Source organism: Trichomonas vaginalis, chromosome V (assembly GCF_026262505.1).
Source record: "Trichomonas vaginalis G3 chromosome V, whole genome shotgun sequence".
Taxonomy (NCBI): Eukaryota; Parabasalia; order Trichomonadida; family Trichomonadidae; genus Trichomonas; species Trichomonas vaginalis.
Genome location: NC_067207.1, coordinates 19,006,622 through 19,031,785, shown reverse-complemented (window position 1 = coordinate 19,031,785; position 25,164 = coordinate 19,006,622). Strand labels below are relative to the sequence as shown.

At 29.9% G+C, this 25,164-nt stretch overlaps 6 protein-coding genes and 1 pseudogene across 7 annotated transcripts, besides 5 other annotated features; 4 read left to right on the top strand and 3 right to left on the bottom strand.

The window, feature by feature from the left end:
- Nucleotides 1-2,402: part of a mobile genetic element that runs on past the window's edge.
- On the top strand, nt 637-1,878 carry TVAGG3_0363210 (MULE transposase domain-containing protein; the record flags this gene model as incomplete). Its single annotated transcript, XM_001322273.2, has 1 exon — nt 637-1,878. A coding segment is annotated over one exon (1,242 nt), but the record flags the coding sequence as incomplete, so codon positions are not given.
- Nucleotides 2,403-5,544: 3,142 nt separating the features above from the next.
- Nucleotides 5,545-6,348: a mobile genetic element.
- A 781-nt stretch (nt 6,349-7,129) lies between these two features.
- TVAGG3_0363180 (uncharacterized protein) lies at nt 7,130-7,616 on the top strand (the record flags this gene model as incomplete). Its single annotated transcript, XM_001315879.2, has 1 exon — nt 7,141-7,503. The coding sequence occupies one exon, from the start codon at nt 7,141-7,143 to the stop codon at nt 7,501-7,503; it is 363 nt and encodes a 120-aa protein (XP_001315914.1).
- Nucleotides 7,617-8,002: 386 nt separating this feature from the next.
- On the bottom strand, nt 8,003-9,053 carry TVAGG3_0363170 (protein kinase protein; the record flags this gene model as incomplete). Its single annotated transcript, XM_001315880.1, has 1 exon — nt 8,095-9,042. One exon carries the CDS (start codon nt 9,040-9,042, stop codon nt 8,095-8,097), a length of 948 nt encoding a protein of 315 aa, XP_001315915.1.
- A 900-nt stretch (nt 9,054-9,953) lies between these two features.
- Nucleotides 9,954-9,991: a mobile genetic element.
- A 1,177-nt stretch (nt 9,992-11,168) lies between these two features.
- Nucleotides 11,169-11,205: a mobile genetic element.
- Nucleotides 11,206-13,109: 1,904 nt separating this feature from the next.
- On the top strand, nt 13,110-14,535 carry TVAGG3_0363140 (phosphatase 6, regulatory subunit family; the record flags this gene model as incomplete). The annotated part of the gene is made up of 1 exon (XM_001315881.1): nt 13,125-14,528. One exon carries the CDS (start codon nt 13,125-13,127, stop codon nt 14,526-14,528), a length of 1,404 nt encoding a protein of 467 aa, XP_001315916.1.
- Nucleotides 14,536-14,553: 18 nt separating this feature from the next.
- TVAGG3_0363130 (spectrin binding) lies at nt 14,554-15,729 on the bottom strand (the record flags this gene model as incomplete). The annotated part of the gene is made up of 1 exon (XM_001315882.1): nt 14,554-15,729. The coding sequence occupies one exon, from the start codon at nt 15,727-15,729 to the stop codon at nt 14,554-14,556; it is 1,176 nt and encodes a 391-aa protein (XP_001315917.1).
- Nucleotides 15,730-17,394: 1,665 nt separating this feature from the next.
- On the top strand, nt 17,395-19,703 carry TVAGG3_0363120 (annotated as a pseudogene). The gene has a single exon. A coding segment is annotated over exon 1 (2,309 nt).
- Nucleotides 19,704-20,067: 364 nt separating this feature from the next.
- Nucleotides 20,068-25,164: part of a mobile genetic element that runs on past the window's edge.
- Nucleotides 21,359-23,179, bottom strand: TVAGG3_0363110 (MULE transposase domain-containing protein; the record flags this gene model as incomplete). Its single annotated transcript, XM_051231498.1, has 1 exon — nt 21,359-23,179. A coding segment is annotated over one exon (1,821 nt), but the record flags the coding sequence as incomplete, so codon positions are not given.

The following is a 25,164-nucleotide window of genomic DNA, read 5'->3' as shown; positions in this document are numbered from 1 at the left end:
TCAAAGAATTCTCATTTAAGTATTACTTTTCATTTTTGATTCAATTTTCGAACGGTTTTCGTAAATTTTGCATCATTTCATTTTTTAATGGGAAAATCATCTATATTTAATCAAAAAAGAGCAAACTTTACAGACGAAAATAAAATATTTATCAGGGAACAATCTGATAAATACCATAAATCAACATCGAGAGATGAAAAAACGAATATAATCAAACAAGTTCTTCAATATTTTAATATTAAATACGCCGAAAATGAATCTAAAGCTGTCAGAAGATATTTTAGTTATATTGCAGTTAAAAATATTCCCGCAGTTACTGGAAAATATCCTGATACAATTGTTCGCAAAGATATGCTTTATTCGCATGATCATACAAATATTATTAATTCAAATAATATTGAACGTTACTACCGTTGCATCGATCATTCTTGTCAAGCACGTTATTTAGTTAAAATTGAGAACAGTTCAGTTTCCGAAGATTTACAAAAGGAACATATACCCGAATGCAGACAATTTAAAAAGTTACAAAATGAAAAAAATGATCTTCATAAATCAATGACTCTGACAGAAATATACAATAAGGCAATGGCAAAATTTTCTGAAGACAACGGCACTTTTCAGCAGATTAAAAAATTTATGACAGAACTTGCTGTTGGTACTGATGAAAACCCATTAATTAAAGATTCATTGGTCAGGGAAGTTTATAATAAGTCCAGAAAATTTTCTGTTGGAGAAAAAATTACAGACGATGAAATTGCTAATTTTTGTTTAATAAATGGCGAGCAGTTTTTCATTGGCCATGATTTTCAAGCAAATTGTGAGACGATGTTTTTTGGTTTTGAGAAGGCAATTCAATTTGCAAAAGAAGCCACAGATTTATTTTGCGATGGAACTTTTAAAATTACACCAAAACATTTTCAAAAAGGACAGATGCTAACAATTATGATTTGTGAACCTTCAACAAATCAATATCTACCACTTTTATTTATATTCATGAAAAACCGCACATTTGAATCTTATAAGAAGGCATTTGAATATATTTTTACTGTCAAGGGTATTCAATTTTCAAAGCTAATTCAAATTCATTGTGATTTTGAAAAGGGAATGATAGAGGCACTTCAACAAATTTTCCCTAAAGTCCGTATAATTGGATGCCTATTTCATTTCAAACAAGCTTTACACAGGAAACTTGTAGCACTTTATACAAAAAATTTCAATACTTTACAAAATTCTTTATTTAAGCTATATTCTATTACTCCATTCATGTCTCATGAAGAATTTGTACTTACAATGCATATAATTAATCAAAATAAAGTTGATTCGATCAAAGATTATATTGATTATTTCAACAAAGTTTGGTTGCCGCACTACAATTTAATATCTCAATATAATAATGCAACTGCAATATTCACTAATGATTGCCTCGAGAGTATGCATTCAGAATTTTCTTCGTTAAAACATCCAAACATTTATGAAGCTATTAAGAAGATATCTCAAATCCAATTAGATAAATATAACGCCATCAAAAATAACCAGAAGATCGAGCGCCATATAAAAACCGTTATCACTGATAGCTACAAAAATTATATTCTTGACTGCTTTCAAAAAGAACTTGAGAAAACAATTTTTTCTATCAAACAATACAACGTAAGTGATCTTTCTTTGGCTCAGAACGAGATTTCTCCATATGGTTCCATAGAATCGAGTTCATTGTTCGAAAATATTCCAGTTCATGATGCAGATATACTCAAATCGATCGATCTAACAGATAAAGATACAATGATCACTAAGTTTATTAATGAAAAAAGAGAAAAAATTATGGCATTATTTAATGAAACATTAAATCATCCAGATTTTAATTCATCCACTCCAATTCAAACTAATTTTGAGCAAGCCGATACAAATCAAGGTTCAGATGCTCCGATTCGCTCCGAAAATTCAAATATTGCAGACTCTACAGATTTAGAACCAGAAAATCAAAACCATCCTTCTACAAATCAAATGTCTAGTAATCTAGAACATAAGCTGGACCTTCTTGATCATATTGAAAAACAATTATCGAAAATGCGCTCGTTATTGGGAATTCTTCCTACTACAAATGCTATTGTTGGGCCGTCAAAACAAGTTTCAGTTAATAGCAAGCAAAATTCTGAAAAAAATAAGAAAAAATCTTCCATAACAACAAAATCAAACAATAAAAAACAAAATTCATCCGACAATCCTCCTAAACGTAAAGCTCCTATTTCGGAAAGGATTCTCAGCGATAATAACTTATATTTTCAAGTTCATCAAAAGAGATCGAAAAGCAAACGTTCCACATCTACAGAGAAAAAGAATTGATATATGAAGTCTAATTCCTTTTATAACTACTATATTTTTATTCTTATGACTAAAAAATAATACCCTATATTTCCAACTCTTGGAAATTTTTCATGACCCTACCCAGGGTCCTAAAATGGGTATTTTCCTCACACAGACACCGTGGTTTTTTGAGCCGGGAAATAAATAGCGCAGACAGTTTCTACATATAGAGACATGCTTATACTTAGAGTTTGACGGGAATCTAAAGTGATTTTTTTCTGCATCGCGAAATCTAATGCAATCTCAAAATCATGAAGAAACTGCGAATCGGAGCGCAATTTTTTAATATGTTAATATATAAAGGTACCCCTACTACTGCAAATGCTTCAAATGAAAATCTAAGAAATCAGATTAATTTGATCACATTAGTATAGTATTGGTCAAACCAAAAACTCATATGTTGATATATAGCCTATAGATATTCATATTATCTACTTTTTCATTGAATTACATAAGATTTAATAATCTCATAAATATTCTTTTTTAATTTTCCGAAATTCCGTGTGCATTTAGATTGCCTATACCTGTATATAATAATTCTAGAATGGTTTGGTTAGATATTAAGTTTTTTAGATTAATATTTTAACATTTTGATAAAACAAGCATTTGTTCCATTTTAGAATCGCCATTGAACTCTGGTTTGACTAACATGATGTTGTATGATCAAATAAATTCTAACTTCATGAGATAAATTTTGAAATTAGAAAATGCGATATCTGACTCAAATATTTATCTGAACACATTTAACATTCAATGATAACTAAAGTACTATACAGCAGATTCGATTTGGCTTATATTTTATATAATCAACAAATAATCCTATAAAATTGTGCTATTCACGTTGCTCAAAGATGTATTGAACATTCCCTACTTGTGTATTGATAAAATTAGATATAGATTCTAATGTAAATCGATATTTTGAAAATTCATATATATTTTGTCTTGGTTTGGCATTTGATCGTGTTGAAACCGGAATTGCAATATATATCATCTAAATATATAACTATCAAAATATGAGCTATAGATTTTTAAATTATTCTCCTGAATATGAGTGACTAACATAATTATATTGAATTGAGTAGTAAGAATCATAAATATTAGAATCTGACGATAATTTATTATAACTTTATATAGGAACAAGATTATAAATGATGATGAAAATAAAGATTAAATTTAAATCTGAAAATTTGAAAACATTAAGTGTATATGATAGCATGACAAAATTAAATTTTATGTGGAAGAGAAAATAGAGGAATTAGAAGTATTATGAGAAAATAATAAGATATAAAAACAAGATTCTATTAAATGAGTTAATTTATAGAAAGGAATAACAGTGTGAATGTAGTAAATGAATGTTTTCATGATGTATTATTGAAATCTTAAGTTTTGTTAAGAAGATAATAAGGGAATCAAATTTTGTATTAGGAAGTTTGACCGACAAGAGTGTATTGTGCACTCTTGTCGGTCGCAGTTTTGCAATCACAACGCGATTGCAAAAGATTGTGCTATTCCTGCATATTTTCTACGAGCCTGCTTCATAAAATTGAATCCTTCTATCCAAATTAAATGCGATTTCGCTAATCTTTCATCTAAAATCACTAATCAGAAGCATATTGCAAGTTAACTTGAACCGGCATGTTCCTCCTATCATGTCTTTCAGTTCTTTCTATCAGCCATGGTTCACAAGGAGGAGAGCTTTGCGCACAATCAGACATAAGATTGCGGCAGAGGAACCGGGAAGAGAGCAGCTTGAAGCGGTAAGATGTCCGAATGCTGTCTCCCAGGTGTATCTGTCAGGCAAAGTTCACAAGGAGGAGAGCTTTGCGCACAATCAAACAGAAGATTGCGGCAGAGGAACCGGGAAGAGAGCAGCTTGAAGCGGTAAGCTGTTTTCAAGTCTTTAGTTAACAAACTTTAACAAAAGACATCTAAAAAATTTGAAATAATTGCAAAATAATGCCGTCAGGTAATGCGCACCTAAGGGAGGTGTTTTGCGGGAGCTGGGGGTATCTTGGTGAGTACTCAGGAGGCCAAGAAGGGCACCCCAACCGACATTTTGCTGACGCATTGTGTAAGCAACCATTCTGATAACCGCTCAAACCGTCGGGACAAAATAATTTATGAAATTATAAGTCATCTTTCTAATACATATTTTTGGAAGGGCGTAAGATACGCCAACTTAAATATATTATTAAATATGAGAAAATCGCTCAACAAAAAAACAATTCTTTCAAAAAGTTTAAAATTTATCTTTCTAATACATATTTTTGGAAGGGCGTAAGATACGCCAACTTAAATATATTATTAAATATGAGAAAATCGCTCAACAAAAAAACAATTCTTTCAAAAAGTTTAAAATTTATCTTTCTAATACATATCCTATGGAAGGAGTTTACATTCACAAAATAAAAACCAGTTCAAAATCTTATTACTCCTTGAATTAAAATCATTTAATTTCAAATCCATTCCAAATCCTTAAATCTGTATTAAAATCATTTTGCCAACAACCAACACAATACAAATTACATTTCCATATATCTTCTTGTCCATTTTAATTTTTTATCTCATTTTATTTAATTTTATTTAAAGCATATAGACATCGAGATCCTTTACACATAGTTATATAAAAGTCAAATACATAATAAATTCTTAATTCTAGAGATATCTCAAAATCTCAATTTTTTAATTTAAAATACCTTTCATTTTTCACAGTACTATCACAACAAACAAGCCATTTACTAATTAACACATATAAGAAAAATATCAAATTACAAAACAACTTTCAATATCATTCGCATCAAATTCTATTTTTTCATAATTATCAACTACATGTTATTATATAATATATGTCGGCGCATATTCCACTCTATACAAGTGTCAGACACACTCACACAAAGCTGTGAGATTCATACCTCTATCAGTAGGACTTCTCAAATCAAGAACACATATGTTTCACTATCGCACATCTGTGTAGGATCTAATTAACCCTTTGGACTGGTACTTCAAAATTTGATAATTTGATAATTTCATGTGATATCATCATTTGCCTTTAAAACAACTGTGCGTTAAACTAGACACGTTTCTCTATCATAATGCAAAATATCAAAGTTTGGGAGACTCCCAAAGTGTCTGAAACTGATCATAAGGGTGAAAAACCGTTTTCCAGAAGTTGGGAACGTAGGGTATATTATTTAACAATTTTCATTTTTTTCTTTTAACAATTTCGTTTTATTTCCATTTATTGTTAAATGATTTTTAGCATACACCTTTCTTTGTTCATCTTCTAAATACAATTTATTTTTTCTTAGATATAATTCTATTCATTCAATTCGATCGTCATTTTTCAGTACATGATCGTAATTTTCAATTATTGATCGCGATTTTACTTCAGAATTTGTTCGCAATATTGCTTATCAAAATTATATCTCTATTCTCTCATTTCTGTTTAGTCAATATCATTACACTCCTATTGTCTAATAACATGCTATTAATTTTCTTAAAATTAAAAAAAAAATATCAAATTTTAAAAACAGAAACTTAACATCCTTAGGTCAATGGATTTTGATGTGAGATACATTTAATCTGTTTTTCTTTTTTTATTTTAAATAATTGAATATTTATAGTTGTTATGGGTCTTACATCATGTAAAACGAATTTTCTTAAAGTAAATTTACTTTTTCTTCAATCTTTCTTACATATTTATTAAAAAAAAAAATTATCCAAAAAAAGATGTTTTAGAATGAAAAAAATAGGAAAATCTTCATTTATAGTCTTTCTTGAATGTATACGTTTTGATTTTTTTCTTTTTTAAAAAATTCAATTTCTAGAAAAATCGAGAAAAAATCATTTTCTTCTATTTTTTTAGGACGCCATACCCATTGAAATCTCCTCTCAGGACGCCATAAACTATTCAATTATGGTGTAAACTTCTCAAAAATTGAATAGTTTACATCAGGACGCCTTAGGACGCCAACCCTTTACGCGCCCAAATTTTCAAAAAAAGGCATTGCGACTTTTCTTTTCATATTCAGGATGCATGCATTACACTATTATAGTTCGTAGATTTTAAATTCTTCAATTTCAAAAGCAACTGAAAGATTGATTTCGTCTTTTATATGGGATGAGAGTCCTACAAGAAAGTAAAATTAATATTATTTCTGATGATATTAGAAAGTAGCAGATGCTTATTAAGAGAAATTTTTCTAATATTTTATAATTTTTTGGATTGTTGATAAAATCTTTTACTCTCATTTCTTTTTCAAGCTATTTTATCTAAAAACTTCCATTCAGAATCTATTATTTTGAATTCGAAGTATAATTGATTATAGTAGTAATACTAACTATATATATGTAAAGCATTTATTACAAAAAAGCATATGGAAAACAATTACATCTTATATAGACTGCAAATTTAAGAAAGCTCACAAATTACCATTGTTTGAGCTCAATAATAATTCCAGTATTTCATGACTGGATACTTTTCAGAGATTTCAACTGTTCTCATTAAATTGAGCTTTTCTAGATAATTATTTGTCCCAATCCAAGTTTTAGAGGAGCTCCGGATTCGTGAATTATTTGCTTGCTTTATTCAATTTGATATAGTGCACCATAGAGATCCGATGAATGAATCCTGTATCTGAATAATCGCGATTCTAACTTTATGTCAGAACCGCGATCTGACATTTTGGAGAAATAAACAAAAGTATTTGTGAATATAGGTAAACGAGATTTTTGTATTGAGTAAGATGTAAAATTTAACCGCTTTGGCAAAAATTTCAAATGTTTTTTGCACTTGTTATAAATAGCCTTTCAACTAAAGTTATTTTGAAAAATGCAACTCCGATCTCATTTGCTGGTCAGCTTAAAAGGCCACAAGTAATGCCAGTTCCTGATAAAGAGAGAACAGTTTTATCACAACCAGAAGAAAATTGGGAATCTGCTTTTAAGGATCGTATTGATTACACAGGAGGCAGAAAATTCTCACAAGCAGTTTACCGTGTACCAAAGCAGTCAACAACACCAAGGTTTTATTCTGTTGAGGCTAACAAGGCTCCAAAGCTTCAAAGACCAGTTCCAAACTGGGGTTCAAGAGGATCCGATCATGCTGATTCTGGTTGCGGTGGCCATGGAGGCTATTGCTAAAAAAACTCTTATTAATTTTTTGTTAATATTTTTCCTTAAAGCTCAAAGTTAAAGTCAAAACCTTCCAAAAGATTTAACGATTCATTCCGATAAATAATTCATTTAAGCGATCAATAATTTGCTAAATTTTTTTACGATAACTTTTTTCTTTACAAAGTATATGAACCATTGATTTCTTTGATTAATGGGATTCCATTTAAAAGGCGTGAGTTAATATCGATGAACTTGATGTAAATTTATCAGCCTTAGAAATTGAACTAACTGATATATTATATAAAAGTTTGTCTTAATGAGAACCCATACGAATTGAGTAGTACAAATGGAAAATTATTAAAATTTTAATTCAATTGTCAAAATTTGGTAAGATTCTCAATGAGATCAATATGATCTTATACTTTGTAGACACTTTCAAACAATTTAATGAATGTATATTGAATTAAGAACTAAATAAATATTTTTTTATAAATATACATGAGACAAACAAATAAAACATACTTAAAATGGGGATGGCTGCTGTGCTGGAAACGCAAGCAAGCTCGCTGAAGGCTTCATTATTCTACGCTGATTGCAAACAGCATTTGTATGATGATGCTATTCACAATGAGTATTTCTCCTGAAAATAACTCTTCTAGATTTCATAATATTGTCAAAAAGCTCAGTATTAATGATCTTCGGAATTGCTTGAGAATAAGAAAGGTGAATGGGGTATCTTACATCGAGTCTGGAAACCCTAATTGTGTTGTCGAACCAATTTTCGAGCTCATCGATGCTAGCTCTATTTTCTGGCTCTAATACGATGCAACTTGTTACCATTTTTCTATACGCTTCATCATTTATCACTGTAGGATTATAATTGCATTCTATGATGCTGTTGAATAATTTAATTTCGTTGGACTGTGAAAAAGGCATTTGTCTTGTCAATAATACATAACATGTTACGCCGAAAGACCATATATCAGCTGCAAAAGGATCTGTGCATTTGTATTGTAAGCATTCTGGAGAATAATAATTTACTTGAATAGGATTAATGTGCTTATCAACCTTGAATGAAAACTGTGATAAGAACTGGAAATTAGAAATTTTTGGATGAAACCTATCGTATATCATTATATTTGAAGGACAAATGTTTCCATGGCAGATGCCTGCGTGGTGCAAAGCTTGGATGCCCTTTATAATTCCTGAAACGATTGTTTTATAGTGATATTCGCCACATGTAGTACTTGATATAAGATCTTCTAATGAATAGTTGTTAAAATATTCTGTAATTAAAAACATCTTTTTTGAATCATGATAGAATTCAACGAAGCGAACTATATTTGGATGTCGTAATTGGATTAATATGTTAATATCTGCAATTAAATTGTCTAATTTGTCGATTTTTATGACTGCATCGACGTCGAAATAAAATGCATGGAATTTTTCGCCTTTGAAGTCAGTGACAACTACCCTAGAGTAGAACCTACCTATTTCTAATATTTTTGTAACAATATATCCTGGGATTTCGATTGCCCTGTCATTTGCAATTGGTTCGACAGACATTTTTGTTGTTTCTACTTCAGAATAAAATTGTGAGTACTATCAATTAATTTATTTAATAAAAAGATAAATAACAATATAGTGTTATATAGTGTTATATAGTGTTACCTGAGTATTAATTTATACAAAATTGTAATGAATAACTTATTGAATTTATTGAGATGTTGGTCTAAAAAATTCAAAATTATACTATATTAAATGCGTATAATATTTTATTTTAAAATTAAATGGAATTGATATAAAATATTCAATTTTTTCAAAAGTTATTTCAATCACAAAATAATGAAATAAGACGTTCAGAAGCGAATGATATTCTCTGCAAGAGTTAATGGATATCTTTTACTCAATTCAATTTTTCAAAAACTATTCATTATCAATTTTCGATTTTTTTCTGGATTAAATAAACTTAATCATTGAAATTTTCAAATAAAAATGAACGATATGATAATCTAATAGAGATCGAGTATCGGAATATGAAAATTTTTGTTAAAATGATATTTGAAGAAGTGAAATTGAGAGAAAAATACATATCTCTATAGTCTTTAGGACTCCATTGTATGATAATTAATTTTCTTACAAAAATAGTTAAACTGTATGTTATCCTCTTTACGAAATGCTCGTTCGACTTTTATTTCTCTCAAATCAGGGAGGATAATTATAATTTTATTCAACAAGTTATGAGATGATATATATTTTCATCTATTTGATTGAAAATCTAAAAAAATGAATTTCAAATTTTATTGTTTGATAAACGCATGAATTGGCTGCAAGGTAAATTACACATGTACGCATGATCCGTTTTAATGAAGATTAATAAGAAGTTAGAACAAAGATTTAAACATCTGATACTCCCTCAAATGTTGAGCCGATAATGATATTGCAGTGTTAATAAAATGCTATATGTTGGATTTCTGTGTTGTAAACAGAAATTCATCAAAAGTGACACCTCAGAAAAGCTAAAATATTGAATTTTTGGAACTTTTGATAGAGCACGTTTTTAAATATTAATTAAAGTAAATGTATATTTTGTAAAGATTCTTTTTAATAAAAAAATAAAATTTTGAAGAAGAACACAAAATCTTCTGAAAAATAATATCACATAACCTCATATTATTTTCTAATGTATAACTATTTTATATAAAAATCAAATTCAATGATCTTAAAAGCGAAGGATAAACCTCAAAATTTACGAATATAATGAGTGGGAATATAATGCTTATCTATCATAAAACCATATGAAATATCAATTTTTGCTTTACGCCTAATTTTTGACGACAATTAGCAAAAAATGTTAAATGTTAACACTCAGTCCATTTGAATATGAAAAATAAAATTGACTTTGATTAAATGTTTTTATTTATCATGCAATTCTTCTTGCGACCAAAGATTTGAATAAAAGTTCAAAAAATAAGATAGCTTAAAAAATAATATACGGTAGTGTTTACTAATAGATGAATAGTATATAAATTCTATTAAAATGGATTTGATCCAAAAAAATATAAAACCAAAAATAATTGTTATAATTTAAATGAAGAAGTAATTTAAAACGATTTTATTTATGATCAAATTTTATATATTTTTTTGGATCAAATCCATTTTAATAGAATTTATATACTATTCATCTATTAGTAAACACTACCGTATATTATTTTTTAAGCTATCTTATTTTTTGAAATTTTAGTCAAATCTTTGGTCGCAAGAAGAATTGCATGATAAATAAAAACATTTAATCAAAGTCAATTTTATTTTTCATATTCAAATGGACTGAGTGTTAACATTTAACATTTTTTGCTAATTGTCGTCAAAAATTAGGCGTAAAGCAAAATTGATATTTCATATGGTTTTATGATAGATAAGCATTATATTCCCACTCATTATATTCGTAAATTTTGAGGTTTATCCTTCGCTTTTAAGATCATTGAATTTGATTTTTATATAAAATAGTTATATATTAGAAAATAATATGAGGTTATGTGATATTATTTTTCAGAAGATTTCATTCTATATGCCTATGAAAAGTACTCTAAAAACTAACTTTTTCCTAATTATAATTAAATCTAGAATATTGTATTATGCTTAGTATTATTTCATTTTTCTCATTCAATTTAGAATTTACAAATGTCAAAAAATTGAGAGCTGTCACTTTTGATGAATTTCTGTTTATTACATTTTAAAATAGATTATCTCTATATGTGAACTTGAATTTCTCATCACATTATTGACAATCCAAAAGACATTCGGATCTAAAGAATAAAAATTTAATTTCCTAAATAGAGTAGATTTTCTTTCTATTTCGTTCTTTTGACCAAATATAATTTTGAAACAAATATTCAAGAGATTTAATTAGAAATTAATATGAAATCATTAGATAGTTGTTATTACTATAACAATCCTATTACTTGTATATGAAATCTTTATTATTTAGTTTATATCAAGGGCTGGAAGTAACGTTCACTTTTTGGAAGTTATAAAAATATGTTTTAAAGTTAATTTAGAAACGATATTCTACAACATTTCATTATAAAAAATTGAATTCAAGAAGAAGTTTTTTGAAGCTGTAAAATAATTTTTAATAAAAATGCATAAAATAGTATATTGAACATATTTGGTATCAAAAAATTGAATATAGGAAAAAGTTTTTGGAAGTTAATTTGAATTGTTTACATTTTTTTCTTGATCTGGAAGTAAATAAAAATTCACTATTTCATGCATGCTATAAAGAGGTCATTCACAATATTTCATGTACACATTATAGTTGATTGAAAGAAAGATTCCCAAAATTTGGAATCTTATTTTGCTTCCTAAGAAGAGATTGAAAACCACAGTGCAGGAATTGCATCTTATATCTTTAATATTATGTTTTCACTCTTTAGATTACCAATTATATAAACATTTGTAAATGAAATTGTTTTGATTTCTTCCTTTTCTTTTGCATTATAAAGAATATTCAATACCTTTCGAAATATAGTAAATTTCATCAATATCAATTAAAGTTAGATATAGTGATTATAGAAATAATTTAATTATTTATCATACAAGCATATTTATCTTATGAACAAGCATTACATATCATATAAATCTTAACAACAAATGAATATTCATATAATCTTTTAACTTCCAGAAAATCTTCCAAAACTGAATTTTTTCTCTTCCAAATTTATGCTGTGCTTCCAAATTTGCAACCCTACTTTTACCATACTATTGTGTTCACATTTTATAGTTGATACAATGAAACTGTTTTATCGAGGTTAAACATGTCCTACAGTTGGCACTATTTTAAACTGTTGTGACATTTTACGTATTTATGAAATTTATTAATTCCATATAGCAGAAATTCGTGATTTGATCATATCGATTTAAAATTTGAGTCAAAAACTATATAAATAACATTTTTGGAAAAACATATTAATACCAGCATTGTTTTGTCATATATTATATAAGATGTAAATTAGAAATATATGATTCATTACCATACACATGCAAGATCTCGATATTGGTCCAAAAAAAACTTATGATATTAAAGACATTGCATCTCCACATCTAATACAATATGATATCATAAAGTATCATATTCACATTTGAACCCCAATTTGACAAAAAGCTATTTTTGTCAATTATTTTATGAAGTTTTTTTATTTAATCGATGATAATGTAATTTATAATTTGTCCATCGGTTTCTTAAATTGAAAAAAATTGAATTGGAATTTCATTATAAATCATTTGTTATATTGATTGTAATGAGAAGTGTTTTTGTTGTTAATTCAGAAATTTGAATTGAGATTGAAAATTCTGAAAAGTAGGTAAGAAATAATAAAAAACACATTATTCCTAGTCAGCATTACATCACAAATAATGTTTTCTAATAATATTTGGTAATCATGGCTCCTGTGGTTCAATATATAAACGATAACTTTTTAAATGTCCTCTTTCAATATTTTGAAAATAATTGAAAATCCAAAATCTGTTATTTCCTTTTATGTTTACCAAATAATAATATTTTTATTTTATGACACTCTCAAATTTCTGAGTCAACAAAAACTAACGATATAGCGAATACAATTTCACACTATATTTTTTTGCCTTAGATGAAGCATAGAGCAAAGTATTTCCCTGATAGTATTTCTTTCTCGATAGCTAAGTCTAATTGTGCCATAGAGGAGATTCTAGATGACTCCAACCTAAAACAAGCAATTCAAAATCCGAACACTCAATTTTTAGAGTATCTATCCACGGAAAGCTCCATACATCAGATGATGGACTATGTACTTACTGAAAATAAACTGAAATGCGATCAATATCAAAGACGTTCGCAGTTGTGTATTGAACTTCTTAAATCAAAGTTTTTAGGATATCAAAATAGCCTTCTCTCCAATCAAGTATTTATAGATAAAATAAGGGATTTTATGTATTTGTCCGCTAATAGGAATCCTTTTTTGTGTGGCCATTTCGCCAATCTCATTACTTCTTATACAAATCTTTCCGACGGTTCATTTCTCAATAATTTTGATCACCTTAAGTATTATTTAACCCAAAATATTGATATAGTAGCACTTAAAGATCTCTTTGTTTTCTTAGTCACCGAGTTTAACGGCGAATTCCAATTTTCACAGCAAGATTCTATCAATATGTGTGAGGATCTTATAGATATGCCATACAATAAGCAGCTTGGAGTTGTTTCTGCTTTCCAAGATATCATTTCTAAGCGAGAGTACCTTATTTCTCTGTTCGATGATGATATTGTGATGAAGGACCTCCTGAAGATGGCGTTCAAGACCAATAAGCCACTCCTTGCCAGAGACATTTTTAACTTTATCGGAAATTCAAAGTGTCTTTGCGAAAATTCTACGGGAGTAATTGAAAAAATGGGAAATAAGTTCTCGATTTCCGAGGACCAAATATCTCCAATATCTTTTATTCCTTATATTAATTTATATCCAAGTTCTGTTGGGAATTACATGAACTATTTCTTCAAAAAAGGGTCCAACACCATGATAAACCATGCGATCGTTAAGACGATAGCTAACCTTTCCGATGAAGAAATCGAAAAAATTGTAATTAAAGAGGATATTCCATCGAAAGTCATAGAGAAGTTCAATACAACAGATAGATCTGGTCATATACAAGCACTCGCCGAGTGTCTCATGAAGAATAGTTATGTTTGGTCGACGTATAAAAACAATCTTTGGACAAAATTTGTCAAAGACCAGTTGATCCCGTATCTAAACGTGAAAAACGGATACTATGGAGGATATATCAATGGTGTTTACTGCACTTTAGACGATTTGAAAAATAAAATTACAAATGCAATCAAATTTGAAACAGAAATCAACGAAGAATGCGTTTCAAAGCCAATTAAAAATATAGTTAATGAAGATAACGATGAAGAACCTGTTATCTCTACAAAGCCTGATGAAATAGATTATGAATCTATTGTAGTTTCAAGGAGGCGACATCGCCACGTTCCACGTATGTTATTTAATTATGATTAAAGTTGTTTGTATTGTTGTTTTATAATCATGTCTTTTTTCCTTCGTGATTTCGAATTTCTGTTTGAATATCTGGGTGAAGAGCAACGTCAATAGGCTTTTCTCCGTATTTATTTTCGATGTTGATGTCTGCACCTGCTTGCAGGAATTCTTTAACAAGCTCTAAAGGTCCTTTTTTGCATGCTATTAAAAATGGAGTTTCTCCTTTATCATTTTGAGCATTAATGTTAGCTCCATATGAAAGTAATATCTTAGCCGCGCTGATTTTTCTGCATTCCGCTGCCCAGTGTAAAGGACTATTTCCGGAATTATTTCTTGAATTTACGTTTGCGCCTTGAGATAGAAGGAAATCAATGCCTGGCGCGTAATCTTGGTATATTGCTGTATAAAGAGGGGAGCTTCCATATAAATTTGGAGCTTCTTTATCAGCTCCACATCTTAAAAGGATTCCAGAGAGTTTCATGTCCTTTCTTCTCATTGCAACATGTAGTAGTGTCTCGTTATTAAGCTTCGAATGTATTAATTCTGGTTTTTCATGGATTAATTTTTCAACTGTTTTTATCTCGGAAGCTTCAGCTGCTGAGAATATCGCAATGACCTCAGGCTCTTCCTTTTTATCTTCTTCTTCCTCTTCCTTAACAACGAATTTCTTACGAGGGGAAGTTGGTGAAAGAGCGCCTCTTGTTTTATTTTTAGGAGAAGTAATGGGAGAAGATGGATGTACGTCGAGCTTGAAATACGATATTGACTTTGTTCGATTCTTTGGAACAATCATGTAGTGAGGAACTTGGAATTTTGTAGTTTTAGGATTATTTGTTGCTCTTGGTTTTGGTTTTGGAGAATGAAGGCCTGGATCATGAGGAATCAATGGTTCGTGAATGAATGCTTCTTGAGTATATGTTTTTTGAAGTGGTCCTTGGCCCATTAATTGCTCAATATTTCCACAATTAACATATGGGAACACTTTCATTGCTTCGATTCCACATGTTCGCATAAACCCATCGACAACTTGTCTAGATTGTATTTCGGTAAGACTCTTCCCCGAGTATTTAAGGATTCTTAATGCAATATTCAGTGGAAGCTTATAAAAGTTCTGCATCCAAATGACTTTATCGATTTCGTCAGAGATCTGCATCTCGATGTTGATGTCATGGGCAGATAAGCAGTCATCAACGTACTTCGATAAAACATCCATTTGAGTCATAATTTGTGTAACCTTCTGAATCGGACGCAGAAAAATTGACAGAAATATTTTGGTTGAAAATATTAGATTAGTTGTATGATTTTGGTAATGTTCTTTCCATTCGTTCATTAAAACCGTCAAGAAAATTTTAAAAATCAAAAAATGAAAATAATTTTAACAAATTTGATAATAAAAACCTAAAAATGGAAAAAATTTGATTTGCAAAACATATTTATTTTGAACACTCATTGTTTTGCAATTCGAAAAATTCTAAAAATAATCTTTTTGAAAAAACAACAAAAAACAATAGAAATTTTTATAACCGTATTTTTTTCATCGCATTTATTTTTACACAAATAAATGCAGACATAATTTTATTCTATTAAGATTTTTTCATTGAATTCACTTGTAAAACCCGCGAAATTCAATTATTTTTGTATGAAAAGTTCCCAATCTCCACGTCATTCACAATCTCAGGTAAACACTTCTACGCAGTCCGATCAGGATGCCAAGGGCATTGTTGATGGATTACTTAATGGTGAAAACCCTGAAGATGTTGAACCAAAAATGATCAAAGCCGTTTTAAAGAGATTAGCGATTGTTCGTCATCAAACTATGATAAAAGACGATGGGAAAGCTTCAACTACACAAAAACGCAAGAAAATTGAAACGTTAACAAGAAAATTAACTCAAATTCAGAGCGAAAATGAAGAAAAAGCTGCTCAATCACCTAAGAAGCAGTCTCCTTCTAAAACAGCTAGAAAGGGACAAAGTTCAGCTAAAAAATCCACAGTAACTGAAAAAGAAAGAAATGTCTTAAATCAGACGATCGACAACCTCCTTGCTGGATACGAGATTGATACAATTACAGAGACAGGCAAGAAGAAGATTTCAGCTGTTATCCAAGAAAGGATTGACGAAGCTGCAAATGCCGAAGATTATAAGTTGGCAGCTCAACTTCAGAACATTGCAGCTGTTGTGAAATCTACTCCTTCTTCGCCATCGAAGTCTCAAAGATCCAAATCTCCTCAGAATCAACAGCAAACTCCTCAAAAGAAGTCTAATTCTCCAAGTAAAAGCCTTCATTCCGAAAAGAGAGCTCCTTCTCCACAAAAGTCATCTACACAAAAACAAAATACTTCCTTCGTTGAACCAGCAATGAAAGCTAATAGACAACAAAGAGTTGACGAAATTAATAAACAATTAATCGAAGAAGAAAAGAAACTCGAACAAATCAAAGCCGACTACGAACGAGAATTAGAAAAGATCAACGCTGAAAGAGAAAAATCTCGCGATGAAGTTGATAAGAAGCATCAATTTCAATTACAGAAATTACAAGATCAGGAACAGACGATTAAGAACGGAGATGGATTCAAGAGAAGCTCACTGTTAATAAAGATCCATAACGAAAAGGAAATCGCTTCGAAAGGAAAGAATTACGAACTTGCAGAGCGCCTTCGTAGGAAAGAAGAAGAGCTCGAGATTCGTGAACGCAAGAACTTCGACAAGCAAAGCAAGAAATCAATTGAATTACGTAGACAACGCGCAGAAGCTGAATACGAAAAGCAATTGGAGTCCCAAGACGCATTCTTCAACAACTCAGCCGAAAAAGTTAAACTACAATATACAAGGCGTATCGATAACTCGGAAAATCATATCGATGGCCTTAAGAAGTATCTTGAAGAAATGAAAGAACGATACGGAGTCGAACCAAAGCAACCAGAAAAGAAACATACTCCAATTGATGAGCACGACCTCGAATCGAATATCTTTGGTGAAGAAGAAACTGAGGAAGAAGAACTCAATGAAAAACAAGTCGAGGAAGAGAAGGAAACTACAGAAATTTCAATCGAAAATGAAGAAAGTGGAATGTCAGAGAAGACAACAGAGATTGTCGAGGAGATCGTTGACAATATCATAAGAAAGAACAAGGGATACGATCAGATGGAGCAACAAATCAGAACAGAAGTTGTTTCCCAGCTCGAAAGAGTCGAAATGGAAGTCAGTCAAAAGATTGAAACTGAGCTCGCAAATCCAAACTCTCAGGAACAAGCTGAAGAAGAAGAAAAGAAGGAAGAAGAAAAACCAGCTGAAGAAGAAGAAAAGAAGGAAGAAGAAAAACCAGCTGAAGAAGAAGAAAAGAAGGAAGAAGAAAAACCAGCTGAAGAAGAAGAAAAGAAGGAAGAAGAAAAGCCAGCTGAAGAAGAAGAAAAGAAGGAAGAAGAAAAACCAACTGAAGAAGAAGAAAAGAAGGAAGAAGAAAAACCAACTGAAGAAGAAGAAAAGAAGGAAGAAGGGAAACCAGCTGAAGAAGAGGAAAAGAAGGAAGAAGAAAAACCAGCTGAAGAAGAAGAAAAGAAGGAAGAAGAAAAACCAGCTGAAGAAGAAGAAAAGAAGGAAGAAGAAAAGCCAGCTGAAGAAGAAGAAAAGAAGGAAGAAGAGAAACCAGCTGAAGAAGAAGAAAAGAAGGAAGAAGAAAAGCCAGCTGAAGAAGAAGAAAAGAAGGAAGAAGAAAAGCCAGCTGAAGAAGAAGAAAAGAAGGAAGAAGAGAAACCAGCTGAAGAAGAAGAAAAGGAGGAAGAAGAGAAACCAGTTGAAGAAGAGAAACCAGCTAAAGAAGAAGAAAAGGAGGAAGAAGAGAAACCAGCTGAAGAAGAGGAAAAGAAGGAAGAAGAAGAACAACTGCAACTAGTTGAAGAAGAGAAACCAGCTGAAGAAGAGGAAAAGAAGGAAGAAGAAAAGCCAGCTGAAGAACAACAACAACCAGCTGAAGAAGAAAAGGAGGAAGAAGAGAAACCAGTTGAAGAAGAGGAACAAGCGGAAATTCCTCAAGATATTAAACCAGAGGAAGAAGAAGAATATATATTGCAACCTGTCGAAAGAAATATTGACATTGATAAAGAATTTCACCCAATTGATCAAAACACAAAGGAATTATTTGAAGAAGAGGAAGAAAAGAAGGAAGAACAACAACGAGTTGAAGAAGAGAAACCAGTTGAAGAACAACAACCAGTTGAAGAAGAGAAACCAGTTGAAGAAGAGAAACCAGTTGAAGAACAACAACCAGTTGAAGAAGAGAAACCAGTTGAAGAACAACAACCAGTTGAAGAAGAGAAACCAGTTGAAGAACAACAACCAGTTGAAGAAGAGAAACCAGTTGAAGAAGAGAAACCAGTTGAAGAAGAGAAACCAGCTGAAGAAGAGAAACCAGCTGAAGAACAACAACCAGTTGAAGAAGAGAAACCAGTTGAAGAACAACAACCAGTTGAAGAAGAGAAACCAGTTGAAGAAGAGAAACCAGTTGAAGAAGAGAAACCAGCTGAAGAACAACAACCAGTTGAAGAAGAGAAACCAGTTGAAGAACAACAACCAGTTGAAGAGAGAAACCAGTTGAAGAACAACAACCAGTTGAAGAAGAGAAACCAGTTGAAGAACAACAACCAGTTGAAGAAGAGAAACCAGTTGAAGAACAACAACCAGTTGAAGAAGAGAAACCAGTTGAAGAACAACAACCAGTTGAAGAAGAGAAACCAGCTGAAGAACAACAACCAGTTGAAGAAGAGAAACCAGCTGAAGAACAACAACCAGTTGAAGAACAACAACCAACTGAAGAGGAAAAACCAGTTGAAGAACAACAACCAACTGAAAAAGAGAAACCAGCTGAAGCAGAATCAAATATTGAAGCTGAAAATCACGAAGAAGTGAAATCAACTCCGAAAAAAGCAAAGAAAGTGAGAATTCTTCTTGGTGACGGTACCAAGCCAGAAGAATCCGACGATGTCCAAGATGACCCCAAGGACGAAAATCAGTGGACGATGAATATTCCTAGTGATGACGAAGAGGAAGAGTATCACCAATCTCCGAAGAAGGTCGAAGAAGGCCAAAATGAAGAAGAAGATGACTCATTCCTCAAGTTTGCAAAGTCCATTTCAGATGAAGCCCGAGCAGAGAATGATTCTTTAAATGAGTCCAATCCAGAGGATCCAGATTTATAGATAATAACAATTCAACATAATTTTTGATGTAAATAAAACTTATTTTATTTTAATTTGTTTAAATAAACAGGCTTTCAGAATGTCTCATTGCATTTATTTACACATATTTCATTTTCCATTCATGTAATATATTAATTCGTTGGTTAAAATGACATCCATTGATAAAACAATAATAATCTTTAATTAGATGTGTATCAACTAAAAATTGTAAACTGAAAAGCCACTTTTCTCACTTTTCCCCTCATTTTCGCCTGACATTCTATCGTTTTTTTAATCCATTATATCATAACATTATATAATCTTTAATTAGTTGATAGCCTCCCGCCTGACATTTGACGCGGCAAATTAGAAAAGTGCAAAATTTGGGCGCGTAAAGGGTTGGCGTCCTAAGGCGTCCTGATGTAAACTATTCAATTTTTGAGAAGTTTACACCATAATTGAATAGTTTATGGCGTCCTGAGAAGAGATTTCAATGGGTATGGCGTCCTAAAAAAATAGAAGAAAATGATTTTTTCTCGATTTTTCTAGAAATTAATTTTTTTAAAAAAGAAAAAAATCAAAACGTATACATTCAAGAAAGACTATAAATGAAGATTTTTCTATTTTTTTCATTCTAAAACATCTTTTTTTGGATAATTTTTTTTTAATAAATATGTAAGAAAGATTGAAGAAAAAGTAAATTTACTTTAAGAAAATTCGTTTTACATGATGTAAGACCCATAACAACTATAAATATTCAATTATTTAAAATAAAAAAAGAAAAACAGATTAAATGTATCTCACATCAAAATCCATTGACCTAAGGATGTTAAGTTTCTGTTTTTAAAAGTTGATATTTTTTTTAATTTTAAGAAAATTAATAGCATGTTATTAGACAATAGGAGTGTAATGATATTGACTAAACAGAAATGAGAGAATAGAGATATAATTTTGATAAGCAATATTGCGAACAAATTCTGAAGTAAAATCGCGATCAATAATTGAAAATTACGATCATGTACTGAAAAATGACGATCGAATTGAATGAATAGAATTATATCTAAGAAAAAATAAATTGTATTTAGAAGATGAACAAAGAAAGGTGTATGCTAAAAATCATTTAACAATAAATGGAAATAAAACGAAATTGTTAAAAGAAAAAAATGAAAATTGTTAAATAATATATTATTTTTTAGTCATAAGAATAAAAATATAGTAGTTATAAAAGGAATTAGACTTCATATATCAATTCTTTTTCTCTGTAGATGTGGAACGTTTGCTTTTCGATCTCTTTCGATGAACTTGAAAATATAAGTTATTATCGCTGAGAATCCTTTCCGAAATAGGAGCTTTACGTTTAGGAGGATTGTCGGATGAATTTTGTTTTTATTGTTTGATTTTGTTGTTATGGAAGATTTTTTCTTATTTTTTTCAGAATTTTGCTTGCTATTAACTGAAACTTGTTTTGACGGCCCAACAATAGCATTTGTAGTAGGAAGAATTCCCAATAACGAGCGCATTTTCGATAATTGTTTTTCAATATGATCAAGAAGGTCCAGCTTATGTTCTAGATTACTAGACATTTGATTTGTAGAAGGATGGTTTTGATTTTCTGGTTCTAAATCTGTAGAGTCTGCAATATTTGAATTTTCGGAGCGAATTGGAGCATCTGAACCTTGATTTGTATCGGCTTGCTCAAAATTAGTTTGAATTGGAGTGGATGAATTAAAATCTGGATGATTTAATGTTTCATTAAATAATGCCATAATTTTTTCTCTTTTTTCATTAATAAACTTAGTGATCATTGTATCTTTATCTGTTAGATCGATCGATTTGAGTATATCTGCATCATGAACTGGAATATTTTCGAACAATGAACTCGATTCTATGGAACCATATGGAGAAATCTCGTTCTGAGCCAAAGAAAGATCACTTACGTTGTATTGTTTGATAGAAAAAATTGTTTTCTCAAGTTCTTTTTGAAAGCAGTCAAGAATATAATTTTTGTAGCTATCAGTGATAACGGTTTTTATATGGCGCTCGATCTTCTGGTTATTTTTGATGGCGTTATATTTATCTAATTGGATTTGAGATATCTTCTTAATAGCTTCATAAATGTTTGGATGTTTTAACGAAGAAAATTCTGAATGCATACTCTCGAGGCAATCATTAGTGAATATTGCAGTTGCATTATTATATTGAGATATTAAATTGTAGTGCGGCAACCAAACTTTGTTGAAATAATCAATATAATCTTTGATCGAATCAACTTTATTTTGATTAATTATATGCATTGTAAGTACAAATTCTTCATGAGACATGAATGGAGTAATAGAATATAGCTTAAATAAAGAATTTTGTAAAGTATTGAAATTTTTTGTATAAAGTGCTACAAGTTTCCTGTGTAAAGCTTGTTTGAAATGAAATAGGCATCCAATTATACGGACTTTAGGGAAAATTTGTTGAAGTGCCTCTATCATTCCCTTTTCAAAATCACAATGAATTTGAATTAGCTTTGAAAATTGAATACCCTTGACAGTAAAAATATATTCAAATGCCTTCTTATAAGATTCAAATGTGCGGTTTTTCATGAATATAAATAAAAGTGGTAGATATTGATTTGTTGAAGGTTCACAAATCATAATTGTTAGCATCTGTCCTTTTTGAAAATGTTTTGGTGTAATTTTAAAAGTTCCATCGCAAAATAAATCTGTGGCTTCTTTTGCAAATTGAATTGCCTTCTCAAAACCAAAAAACATCGTCTCACAATTTGCTTGAAAATCATGGCCAATGAAAAACTGCTCGCCATTTATTAAACAAAAATTAGCAATTTCATCGTCTGTAATTTTTTCTCCAACAGAAAATTTTCTGGACTTATTATAAACTTCCCTGACCAATGAATCTTTAATTAATGGGTTTTCATCAGTACCAACAGCAAGTTCTGTCATAAATTTTTTAATCTGCTGAAAAGTGCCGTTGTCTTCAGAAAATTTTGCCATTGCCTTATTGTATATTTCTGTCAGAGTCATTGATTTATGAAGATCATTTTTTTCATTTTGTAACTTTTTAAATTGTCTGCATTCGGGTATATGTTCCTTTTGTAAATCTTCGGAAACTGAACTGTTCTCAATTTTAACTAAATAACGTGCTTGACAAGAATGATCGATGCAACGGTAGTAACGTTCAATATTATTTGAATTAATAATATTTGTATGATCATGCGAATAAAGCATATCTTTGCGAACAATTGTATCAGGATATTTTCCAGTAACTGCGGGAATATTTTTAACTGCAATATAACTAAAATATCTTCTGACAGCTTTAGATTCATTTTCGGCGTATTTAATATTAAAATATTGAAGAACTTGTTTGATTATATTCGTTTTTTCATCTCTCGATGTTGATTTTTGGTATTTATCAGATTGTTCCCTGATAAATATTTTATTTTCGTCTGTAAAGTTTGCTCTTTTTTGATTAAATATAGATGATTTTCCCATTAAAAAATGAAATGATGCAAAATTTACGAAAACCGTTCGAAAATTGAATCAAAAATGAAAAGTAATACTTAAATGAGGAATTCTTTGAGATATTGGTCTTAGATTGAATGTAGCGTCATTCTTATATAGAATATATATTCATATCATCGGAAATATGATAAAAAGCATATAATAAATGTCAAAAAAGTGAACAAATAAGCAAAGATATTTTTTAAAAAACAATGAAAAGTAATACTTAAATGAGGAATTCTTTGAGATATTGGTCTTAGATTGAATGTAGCGTCATTCTTATATAGAATATATATTCATATCATCGGAAATATGATAAAAAGCATATAATAAATGTCAAAAAAGTGAACAAATAAGCAAAGATATTTTTTAAAAAACAATGAAAAGTAATACTTAAATGAGGAATTCTTTGAGATATTGGTCTTAGATTGAATGTAGCGTCACAAATTTCACAAATATAATTTACTATACAATTTTATTCATTTTTTTAAAATGGCTGACGACAGTCTGTATCAACTAACTCAACTAGTCAAGCATAATGATTATTCTTCGGATTCATTAAATCAACTTTATCAATGCATAAGTACAATGACAGAAAGATCAATTGGATGCTTGAATTGGGATAAATTTTTCAAAAAAATCACAGTGACTGATGAAGTTCTTTTACATTTTTTAGCATCCGTTTTAAACATTGAAAAGATATCAGAATGTTTCAAGGATTCTATTTTTTATCACAATATTAATCTTGAAAAATTCAGTAATTTAACTGAAACAGAACAACAAACAATTTTAAATTCCTACAAAGCGGATAAATTTACATATTACATAATGTGCTCACAAATTGTAAAATCAAACTGGAACAATTTATCCCAAACTTTAGTTAATATTGCAAATCAATATTTGCCATTTTTAGATGAAGAAAAGCAAATATATATATTTACTGAAATAACTGGCAATTATCAAAATTTTGAAATTTCAGTTGCAAACTTGTTACTTTTTTATGAAAACAATGAAGAAAAATTAAGCAACTGTTTTAATTTAACATTGTTCCAGCAAATTTATTCCAAAAATGGAATCGAGCAAATGATATTTTTTGCTGCAAATACAATTTGTTGCAATAACACTTCTATCAATTTTTACAATCTCCTTGAAATTGAAGAAATGAATCCATTTGATTTTTTTTATTTCTCAATTCAATATAAAGAGATATTAAATTGCGATGATTTTCCAAAAGTTACAGAAGTAATCACAGGTTTAATCTCAGCTTCAAATATTAATGCTATTATGCGAATTTGCCAAAAAATTTTGGATAAAATTACATTTTATAAATGTAATTATTGCCATATTACCTCAATATGGAATTTTATCACAAATGCAGCAATAATTCTTCCTGATGAAGATTTATTAATCAAATTATTAAAATTCATAGAAAAAACAGAAAAAGCAACAGATGAATTATTCGAACCGGAGAATGATTTGGGTTTCTATGAATATTTAAATTCGATTTTCTCAGATATTACATCTGCGAGAAATAAGCAATTTCGCTTGGAATTTCTAAATACCCATGAAGATGACTTCACTTATGATCAAACATTGTGAGGTCATTTTTGATCAACAAATTAATTGAAATTCCGATCAAAAAAAATTCACAAATTGGATCAAAAAAATCGAATCTCAAGTTAAAAATAAAAATTTTCTACATTTTTATCAAATTTAGATTTTTTTTCAAATCATGCGAATTGATTGAATAATTGCATATTTTATCCCATGCATCTAGAAGTATGTGTAATATTTTTGCTTTCATCAAGAAATTGTCGAATTTGATCTTAATTTTTTTTGAAAAATATACTTTTAGAAAAAGAAATAGTGATTGAATAGCTGCCCATGCTGTAAAAGGGTTATTTTTACAAGTAAAAAAATTGTTATTTTTCGAGCAAGTCGAGGCTTTTTTACCATCTTATTTTTGAAAAATTTAC